This window comes from Pagrus pagrus (genome assembly GCF_965226575.1).
Source record: "Pagrus pagrus genome assembly, chromosome: 20".
Classification (NCBI taxonomy): Eukaryota; Metazoa; Chordata; class Actinopteri; order Spariformes; family Sparidae; genus Pagrus; species Pagrus pagrus.
The window spans coordinates 6,811,600-6,822,421 of NC_140207.1; the positions used below are offsets into that span (position 1 = coordinate 6,811,600).

The 10,822-nt window shown below is 41.9% G+C and overlaps 1 protein-coding gene across 1 annotated transcript; it reads right to left on the minus strand.

The window, feature by feature from the left end:
* Positions 1-1,188: 1,188 nt before the first annotated feature.
* LOC311249082 (carbonic anhydrase 1-like) lies at positions 1,189-8,418 on the minus strand. The gene is made up of 7 exons (XM_084339818.1): positions 8,181-8,418; positions 7,708-7,905; positions 5,907-6,025; positions 5,347-5,439; positions 5,173-5,235; positions 4,514-4,669; positions 1,189-2,692 (listed from the first exon to the last, which is right to left on the minus strand). The coding sequence occupies exons 1-7, from the start codon at positions 8,212-8,214 to the stop codon at positions 2,573-2,575; spliced, it is 783 nt and encodes a 260-aa protein (XP_084195944.1). The 5' UTR covers positions 8,215-8,418; the 3' UTR covers positions 1,189-2,572.
* Positions 8,419-10,822: the final 2,404 nt, after the last annotated feature.

Below are 10,822 nucleotides of genomic sequence, written 5' to 3' on the forward strand. Positions count from 1 at the left end.
CATTTTATTCTTTGCAAGTACAGTATTTTCACAAGTGCTTATGAAATACAAAGTTGAGCAACTGTTTCTGAAATAGCTGCACACAATGCCAGTTGTGGAAAGTAAGAAGCACATATAAAGTACTGCACTTAGAAGAATTTGAGCAGTCTTTTGAGGTACTTTTACCTTAATCGAGTATTTATATCTTTATATCTTATTAAACTACATTCATTTGATGTGACTTTGAAATAATGTGCTTGAATAACATGTGATGCATTATCTAAAGTTAACTAAAATGTCATATGTGTAAAGGAACTTATTCACTTTCCTGCCTCTCTTTCTTGTGTTATTTACAGTAAACATGAAGCTACTGCCAGGATAGCTTAGCATAAATACTGGAAAGCAGCAGCCTGCAACCAAAACTTGTAACTTTTACACTTTGGTTAATTTAAATCTCAAATTATCAAGATATGAAACGTTAATTAGTGTGTTTTAAAGGTGCTTGTAGGAGGATGATGTTACCCTTAGACAGAGCCAGGCTAGCTGTTTCCCCCTGTTTTTAAGTCTTTATGCTAAGCTAAGCTAACATCTCCTGACTGCAGCTTCAAAGGTAACTGACAAACATGAGAGTGATATCCATCTTCTCATCTAACCCCCCACAAAGAGGTGAATGTCAAAAAAAGAAGAAAGGATCAATACTTCCTCCACCGCTGCATGCTGCACACTTAAGGCCACATATATTTATGTGGCTGTTTGCAAAGGTGCATAAGAAGTAAGATAACATTGAATTTCTTTGTTACAAATGACATCAATGTCTTCCTATAAACCACAACATGCACGTCCAGGAAGTTTGATCTCATGCCCACATTTATAGAAGTTTAAAAGTGCATTTCCCTTCCTTTGAGATAAGATTACTTATCTCACCCGTCAGCAGAGAACACGGTGCAGATGATTTGCTAACACCATGTCGTAAAGACACTCGTTTTCCAGTGAAACTTCACCAGAGCGTCAGCTTCAAAATAGAGACGCATGATGAAACAACCCCAGAATAAAGGTAACATAACATGCACTGAGTTTCAGGTGGTGACAGGTGAAAACTGAGTCACTAAAGGTGATTTATAAGAACAGCTGACAGCCTGTTCGCCACAGAAGAGTTTAAAGTCTAATCGAAGTGAAAGAAGCAAAGCAGATAAAAACACACGACACTTGTTATAGTCATAAAATATATTTATTCAACAAGTAAAACGTCCACTTCCAAAATAGAATGACAACAACACATACTCATTGGACGGCCCTAACAGTGATTGGCATAAGGCGTTTTTTTCTTTTTTTCCGGTTATTTACAATCTTTCTGGAAATACATCGCTTTTGTCAATCTTCTGTATTATTTCAGAGATGCATACAGGGCTACAAGCAGAGGCCTTCAGGACCTCACGTTGCCTTTTATTAGTTACTGTCCTAAACAGGGCCTGACACCAGGCTGACACTATAATCTGTTGGCAGGTTGTCTTCTTCCTTGGCTTCCTTGGCGGGGTAATTTTTGTCCTTGGCTTTGTGCATGAGCCACTATGGCATCACCCGCGAGGCGATTGTGCGTTTTAAGCTTTAGCACTCAACAAAACAACACACGAAGGGATTTTCTTTGCACGTTACATTTCAATTTCAAACCAGGATCATTCCTCCCTATTGCTATATTATCAGGGCATCAAAAAGCGCCGATGACCTTTTGGTTACAAAACGTAATATAGGAATCACTTAAGACTTATTTTGCATAAGCTTCTAGAAAAGACATAATCCATAATAATAATAAAAACACGACACGGGATGACAAAACACAAGAAAGATTCGAAGATCGGGTCGTAAAAACAGAGAAGTAAGCCGTTGTTGTGATGTTCAGTAGCTGCAGCAGCAGCCTGTCCTCGTGTCCTTACCCTGAATTTGAATCAGTAAGCAGGTCAGTGCCTATAGGCATCATGCCTGCATGAGACTGTGTGTGCCATGTTGTGTGTGTCTGTCTGTGTGTGTGTGCCAGAGGGGGATTTCTGAGTCAATCGGTTGTGATGGAGGCGGCTGCAGCGTTTCATTAAGCTGCTGTGATGCAGAGGCTGGCAGTCGGTCAGAGATTACAGACAGACTGGCAGCGGGAGGGTTTCCTGTGTGCTGCTTTTTATCTGCACCTTACCCTCCTTCACAGATGGTGATAGTTTCATCCTCCCCCTGCCTACTGCAACTAGCTTTCTGCTGACTCGAGAGCACCATTTTGACTGATCTTCGTTTTCCATCCCATTGGCGTTTGAACAAAGACGATGAAGTGTTTGTCTCCTTTAAAATAAATTATGACAGGGCATCTTTGCTGGCTTACGTACATAAAGACGAGAGACGCAAATCCTGGAAGTGCTTCATCTCACAGCTAGACTGCCCAGCTTTAAAAGCAACGGGCCACAGGAATCTTTCAAAAATTGGACGGAGAGAGATATGTGTGCTTTTGTTGCTCACTGCTAGAGAGGTTACTCTGGGTGTCTGACTGTTGGGCGGGGGGAAGGGATAGAGGGCAAAAGGGCAAAAAGGGTCACGGAGGGGGGAGGGGGGGATTTTACTTAAAGGAAGCACGGACAGCGCGACCCTTGAGCGGCTGGGGAGGACGGTAGTTGTCGACCATGCAGCACTCGGCCTCACCCTCGGCGGAGAAGAGCAGGCTGCGGAATTTGGCCATCTGTGAAAAGGGAGAAGACGTTTAGTCATTCCTGCCGACCTCCTGTGACTGTCACTCAGCAAACACATCACTAGTCTGGCCGCTGAGTCACTGACTTGAGGTCAGATGTGTGTAGGCCTAATGGAGAACTGACTTTGACAGTCGCGTTAGGGAATAGTTTGGGAAATAGGCGTATTCACTTTCTTGCCAAGAGTTCGATGAGCAGATCGATGCCGCTCTCATGTCTGTACACAAAATATGATGCTATGGTATTTAGCTGTTAGCTTAGCTTAGCATAAAGACTGTAAACAGGAAATAAAAGCTAGCATGGCTATATCCAAAGGGAGCAAAATCAACCTACTAGCACCTCAAAAGCTCACCAATTAAAAGCCGGTCTGGACGGGGCTCAGAGCTCACAGTACAGACCGCTAGCTGCACAGCTAGCTGAGCTACAGTGAGCAGTTAGCGGTTACTCTGGTGGTGAGCTGCCCCCTATTTCTGTGAATTCACAGGACGACAATTCTTAAAATATTTTACCTTTATCTAAAAGTAAGGACACAATTGTGTAAAAATACTTAAGCAATTTTACTTAATCTCTAATTATACATCACATTTTAAAAGCTAAAATTAGCCAAACAGCTGCCAAATAGTGGAGTTAGCTAGCTAGAACTAGCTCGGGGTTAGCCTTTGTGTCGGACTAGCCTAGCCTTTTAGCTGGGTAGGTCACTGTGAGGTGAAACCACGACTTGTTGTTTGTACACTTTGGTATTCGTGCGGATTAAACAAACAAGATTTAACATGTTAATCAGAGCGCATTAGAGGTGCAGGCTGACTTAGTTACCTTTGGACAGAGTCAAGCTAGCTGTTTCTAGTCTTTAGGTTACACTATAATGTGCTAACCTGCCGGCATTAGCCTCACATGAACCCTACGCACATGAAGTTGTTATCGACAAGTGGCCTCAGGATGGTATAGTGTGACCTATTTGAAGGGTTTGTCATTAACTCTGGCTAATGATTGGTAGTTAAACTGCTTCTTTAATGTACACAGTGAGTTATATTCACGGCTGGAACAATTCAGCATATGGGTGCTGATTGCAGAACATTAACTAATGACGACTATTTATTATTTTATTTTTTTCCATGTGAATGACTTCTTTCTTATTATCTGCTTTACCGGCTTTGTATTACACAAAGTCTAAAGGTTATGTCCACACATCTCACATGTTTACCCCTGAGACACACACTCGCATCCATGAAATAAACATTACACCGGGCAGTGTTAATTTTCACGTGGCCTGAAGACTCAAACCACAAGGACAAACCTGCCTGGAGAGGCCCTTAGTTTAGATTTACGGGTGGTTGGGAGTCAAATAACCATTTTCAGTCGTGGGATTAGGGGTAATTTTAGGAGCAAACACTAAACAAATGTAGGTATGATGTTTACAGATGAAATCCCACGCTCACTGAAGCTGAGTTTCTTCACCTTACAGAATGTGTTGCATGTGTGGGACGAACATTTCCTGTTGACTTCCCACATACTGACTCAGAAAAACTGTGGTGAGGCCCCATTACCATCTGTGGTGAACTCTGATCTGTCCTCATTCTCGAGATCGAGATTGTGTCTTTTTTTATTTCATAGTGTAAGGGCCTGCTGTATTGCATTTCCCCCCCGATATAAAGGATTCTTCTTCTGGTTTCAGCCGCGCAGCTAATCTGAACAATTAAGCCCTTGATTCGGATCGTAGTGGAAGAGAGGATTTGCAGACGGGGCTATTCTAGGCCGTGGGCTCGCAGCCAAGCCTTCTGCTACCGCTGAAGTAATTGCTCTGTGAGCAGCCATACCTGCGCAGGGCTGACGCTGATGGGCTCTTTGCAGACGATCCAGGTGACGCTCTCCAGCAGAGGGGGTGTGGTCAGGGAGCCGAGATACGTCCAGTAGTCTAGGGAGCCGGGGAGCAGGGTGGCAGGGTCGAAGTTGGCGAAGGTGGTCTGCTTGCCCTGAAAGCAATGAAGAAAATAACAGAAAGTGAGGAACAGGTCTCTGAACTGCAGGGACAAGGGTCTAAATTATGTTAAGGACAATATTTTACCCCCCATAAAATCCCTGCATGGGTTGATAGTACATCCCAAAAGGTCAGGAACTTTAGGGGTGGGGCTTGGGGATAAACATTTGTGATTGGTTGAGTACTTGCAGCATTTTTTTTTTTCAGCCACCATTTCTAAAAACCTGCAGCTGCAAACCAGTTCGTCTTTGTTCACTTATCTTCGACAAATCGACACATGGACCCGTGACAAATTGCGTCATTGTTGAATAGTCACATTCAAAAGATGTAAATCAGCGTGCTCATTTGCCTAATCTTCACAAGTCTTTACACCGTGATGGACACGCAGACAAAAAAAAAAAGGCTTAGGAAGTTCCCGTGACTAAAAGTTCTGGGTGCTTTTAAATAATCAAATGCAAGAGAATATGTTTGTTTTTTAAAAATAGAAAATAAACTTACTTTGGCCTTGATGGAATTGAAGGCCTCCAGAAGCTTCTGGAGATTGGCATTTTCAGCACCAATCTGAAAAAAAGACACATAATGTTGAAGCAGTTGAGCAGACAGGGGCCTACTATCCATTCCAGTAACTAAACTATACACTGTGGTGAATTAAAGCAGACGTATGCTACTAACCTGCAGGAATACTCCAACAACAGCGAGCCCATCGGGCTGGCTAGCAGCCTCACCAAAACTGGGGTATTTGGTGTTCCAGTGCACCAGATGAAGCTGGCAACAAAGAAAACAATCAAATTAAAGCCCTTCAAACATAATATTATTTATATGGATCCATTTTTGGAAAATCTCAATAGACTCTTAAGTTAAGTTTGATCGAAAACTGTTTTTTCTCATCACAACAGGGGTGGGAATAAAAATGCAAATGCTGCAAAACAGTAACGTGACTCAACATTTTGGAAACTGAATCTTCTCTGAGGTTAAATAGTTTTGATGGTTGAGTTAGAAGTCCAGCAACAGATAACAAGCAGAAAAAGCTGCTCTGAGTTGAAGTTAGTGAACTGGAACACATAAAAGGCAAAAGGAAATTACTTTCCAATTTAGGCCTCGCTAATCTGATATATTTCTTCCCTCAGAGCAGCTTTGCTCTCAAGAAATGTTAACGACCTGCGATGCAAGTCAAATTTAAAACTCTAATCTGACTTTTTCCTCCTCGCTACTCCACGCCAGAGCATCCTTACCTCAGCAGGAAACTTGCTGCCGGCCACGGTGTGCTCAGAGCCCTTGTCATCAGAAGCTCCCCAGTGGAAATGAAACTGCTTGAGCCTGTAGGTTCCTGTGATGGGTCCGTCCGTCAGAGCTGCAGAACAAACACACATCTCCTGTCAGTTCATCCCACGCTGAAGGTGGGTGGCGCTGCGGTCGGCCTCGACTGTGCAACATTGTCATAAAATGATGAAATGACTGTAAACTTGGAAAGAAATGTTTTTATTTCCTGTGCTGTAAAAATATGAAAACACAAAGAATAGGCTGAGAAGATGACACGCACTTGTGCCACCGTGGCAGACTTCCTATTTCATGGAGGCAGACTCGGTTCCTGTTGTGTAAGCTTTTGTCAAAGTGTGGGTTACATTCAGTTTGAAACAATGTCCACGTATTGTTCACATCCAGACTCCCGTAAATGTTACGTAACGTATCTATTTGCAGGAGTAGTAGTTGAAACGGTGGCAGATAATCCTGTATATTGTTCTATTTCTGGTGCTATTACGAAATGCTCTCTCTCTCTCTCTCTCACACACAAACACACACTGCCCTCTCCAGACAGGATATTTGTTTTTCAGTAGTCGGCCTCAAATGATAAGAAGATGTCGAACTGGTCATTGCAATTCTGAAGGTGTGTGTGCTAATAAAGGGATCACTGAGAAATAAATATAAAGAGGCTGAGGTGACACACAAACACATGATGCACGATGACACGCAGACCGAGCTCGTCCTTTGTTTGGGAGGGCAGGGTGGAAAATAAGTGCGGCGAAGCAAGATGTGAGAGGCTCTAACTCATCGAGCTCACATTCTCAGGAAAAAAAAAAGGTGCTTTTGTTTTGTCTTAATGTGTGTCCACTAGAAATAATCCATGTGATTGGGTTGATTATGTAACCATCCCCTGCATTAGACTCAGATCAGCTTAAGGACGACCAATCCCAAATCCTCAAAATACAAAAAAAAAACAAGAGAAGCAGAAGCGATTCTCTCTCCGAAACCAAATCTTAGATGAATTGAAATGCAATTAAAAAAAATAGAGAATAGAAAATCAAAGCATTCTTAAATTGTATAGTCTAGGAAGGAAAACAAAGCATCTTATAAGTGACTCATTAACATGCAGGGTTGGGGTTGAATAGTTAAGCAAGCCGGCGTCTGTTTGCAGAGTAACCTTGGTTTTTCTTTTTTCTTTTTTGGTGCTTTTGACCTCTCTGGCAGCAGAAAGGAGTTGGCGTGGGAAAGGTTTACCAGGGGTTACATTACCAATTCAATTAGTATCTGCGTGCTTTGTGCTCCGCTTTTGAATGGAGCCCCTGCAGCACATCCACCAAACTCCAGGCAGATTTCTCTTGATTTAAAAAAAATAAATAAATAACGCAGAATAATCGAATAAAATGACTAAATAAACATATTTTCTTCCTTTTCTTGTTTGGTCATGACGAAACCCTGGATAAATATTAACCTTATATTAACATGCATGGGTTTTACAGCCTTTAAGCAGGTGCAGCTCTAACACAAAGCAGCTGAATGCCGCATTTTTTGCAGGTTGCTGCATCAAATCACCATCAGTACATCGATTGTCTTTGTTTGCAACCCTACAGGTCCAATCATCCTACAGCTCCTCTAATATACCAACAAATCTTGCAGTAAAATAAAGGAAAGCATCGTGTTTTCTCCACGTTAAGGCGAAATATGAAATGCAAATTGCCTGATCAGATTCTGAGGCGTCGATATCAAGCCGAGCAGGCTGCGCTGATATTCATGCAATATTAATGTCACACTAACTTGAGCTGTCGGAGTCGTCTACGAAGGTCACTTGGAAGGAATGTCCGTTGTTGAGGATGTCAAGGCAGGTGGAGGGGTCGTACTTCAGGTTGAGCGGCTTCAGCGCCCCGTCGAAAGATGCTGCGCCAGGGACGATGTCAATGGGAGACTGGCGGGGTCCATTGGCAATTGGGAAGTTATCGCACCATTTTTCGGGTCCTAGAAATGATACAATAATGGAAAAATTGTGATTATTAAAATGTGAATCTTGAAGTGTGTTTGTTTGGGGGGTGATGTGCTTAAAATGCGCGTAAAAAAGCCCCCAAATGTGCAGAATTGCAATAAATAAATAAATAAAATAAGAAAATCTCTGCATGCAGTGACCCGTGCATTCATTGAGCACGTCCTGCTGGTTATGACTGGTTCTTTAAACACCCCATTCTCAGCAATGACACCCCTATAATATATAGCATGCAGGCCGATGAGCGCCTCACCGTTGTCGGCCGCGTATCCCCAAGCATGAGACATGGTTACAGTTTGGATCTGTGAGTGTCTAGTGCCGTAATCCCCTAAAGCGAGTCGTCCCCTAGCGCAAAGCAGCCAGTGTCCTCCACCTGACAGCTGCAGAGCTTATATAGGGTCCCACAGTGAGCGGTGCGCCTGTCAGGCTGTTGTTGGCCACATGATGTCCGCGCAATGACCGGGAGGAGTTTAGATGCGCCGACACGCTGCAACAATGTGGATCAATGAGTCTCTCTCTCTCTTTCTCTCTGTCTCTCTCTCTCTCTCTGCTGCGGTGGTGGTGGTGGTAAACTCCTCATTGACACTCCACAGCAGGCTACTACAGCTCGATGAGCTGGATGGTATTCCTCCATCAACGTGCCGAGCGCGTTTCCACTCTCCAGCTAACGGGTTTAACTCGCCTGTCGTGTCAGGAAGTAACGGAATTACGCGACAGCAGCGGTGACAGCGTCACCTTCAAACTGAAAGTCAGCTTCAGCTGGGACATAACAGAAAGACGCGCCGTGGAGACGTGGACATGCGCCGCGTAAAAACTGAACATGTGCAAATACAGATTAAAAAAGTTGGTAAAGTTTTACAGTAAGGCAGGCACACACACACACACACACACACACACACACACACACACACACACACACACAAATGTGAGCAGTTACTGAGCTGCACGTGAGGAATGAATCAGGAACAACTTGATGGTTAATACATTGTTAATGAGTAATTCCTCAATAACTGTGATTTGAGGATTAAATAGTGGATAATGATGAGTTACTTGAGAACAGACGGGGAGATAATATATTAAGGAATCATTAGGTAATGATTAGTTCATTAATATCTGTGAATTAACATACTATCAACCAGCTGCTATATAATGAATATTGATTACTACTCAGTATGTCTCACTTTAATTGAGGGTACAAAAAGAGTAACTGATGATTAAGTAATTAGTAACTAATGAGCTGTAACTCAGCGGCTGGTTGATAGTTAATCAGGAACAACTCATGAACAAAGTGATCAATCTGTTGTCACAGATATTAATGAACTAATCATTACCTAATGATTCATTAATATATTATCTCCCAGTCTGTTCTCCAGTAACTCATCATTATCTACTACACAGTCCTCGAATCACAGTTGAGGATTTACTTGTTAACAGTTCATTAACCATGAAGTTGTTCCTGATTCATTCCTTACACACTCCCCAGTAACTACTCACATTTTTTGTGTACCTTATTGTAAAGTGTTACCAAAAAGTTATTCTAAAATATCAATAAAATGTATTATTACTAGTTAAAGACCTCAAGTTGGGTGTCTCCAAACTAATAAAGACAGTAACTTTTATTATTCTGTACACAAAAAAATTAAAACATGTGCTTTCTGACTTGAAGATAAAGGACAGCAGAGTTATCTGGCTTGTTCTTGCACAGCTCAGCAACACAGATGACGAAACTGAAGGTCTGCTGGAGGGCCTACATAATTTGTCGGCGAGTGATGGAGCTGCAGCAGACGGACACATCTGTGGTGCAATGCCCCAAATGGCTGACACATTATAATCACACACCTATTAGTAGCCTACATGCAACCAGCATGCCATAATTTGCATAATAAATAGGTATATTAGAGAATCAGAACATGAAAGCAGGTGTGTGGTTTCCAATTATAAATAGGCTAATGACAGCCACAGTGTGGCTTGCAAATTTCCCCTGTCTCTCCTTCTCTTCTCTTTTTTCTCCTCAATAGTAAAAATGCATTCAAGTGGCCAAAACAGCTCAGTGTACACTGGCAGCACAGCTTTTCAGGAAATCATACACCTGTCACGTACACAGCTGTGGTGGTACTATGATGCCACCTGCTGTTGGTAAATGAGACTGCAAGCATTTTTAGTTTATTTTTCGTTCAAAGGGGGGAAACCCTTTGCAGACAAACATAACCAACAAATGACCTTTAATTCCATGTTAATCTTATAAGTGCATCAAGGGTATTTCAAGGTGTTGAAAATGTCATGTAGGCTGTTGTAATTTCTACAAAATGTTACATCATTAAACACAGACTTACCATGAATTTCAGTAGTAGGGTCACAGGGTAACTCGACGCAAAATGTGTTGCCAAAAATGTGTTTCCAAACTGATTTTGGTGATTTTCGACATATTAAACATCTGATATGGAGTATTAACAGATCTAAACATTGTGCTTTTATTTTGAATAAAGCGGAAGTGTTGTTTTCATGTTATCCGGTTAGCTTAGCGCTCCCTTCCGCACCGAAAATCAAATATTGAGGGTGTATTTTAGTTTTACGAAAATAATTTCAGTGGAAATAATTTTAAAACCCCCTTTTTTAAAAGAAAGGACAACTACAGGTTTAACACACGGTTAATATTTACACCTCGTCGACGGATATTTTTAAAGGAAACACTTCAATTCACTGAAATCGTCTTTCAAAATAATGGCGTTTTACGTCGCTAATTTTCAACTTTCAGTCGACTGTAGTACGCAGCAAGTTAAATTAAATTATGTATTGGTTTTAACACAGTAAAGCGTGTTTTATTTATTTTACAATACCTTTCTTTCCCGCTGTTTATTGACGCTAACCGAGAGGGATTTAACAAATGTCAAACGG

Excerpts from the sequence above, each read along its gene's own strand:
- LOC311249082 (XM_084339818.1), bottom strand. The coding sequence starts at position 8,214 with ATGTCTCATGCTTGGGGATACGCGGCCGACAACG. Across the intron at positions 7,906-8,180 it reads GGGATACGCGGCCGACAACG|GACCCGAAAAATGGTGCGAT; the intron begins GTGAGGCGCTCA and ends TATCATTTCTAG. Across the intron at positions 4,670-5,172 it reads TCAATTCCATCAAGGCCAAA|GGCAAGCAGACCACCTTCGC; the intron begins GTAAGTTTATTT and ends CATTGCTTTCAG.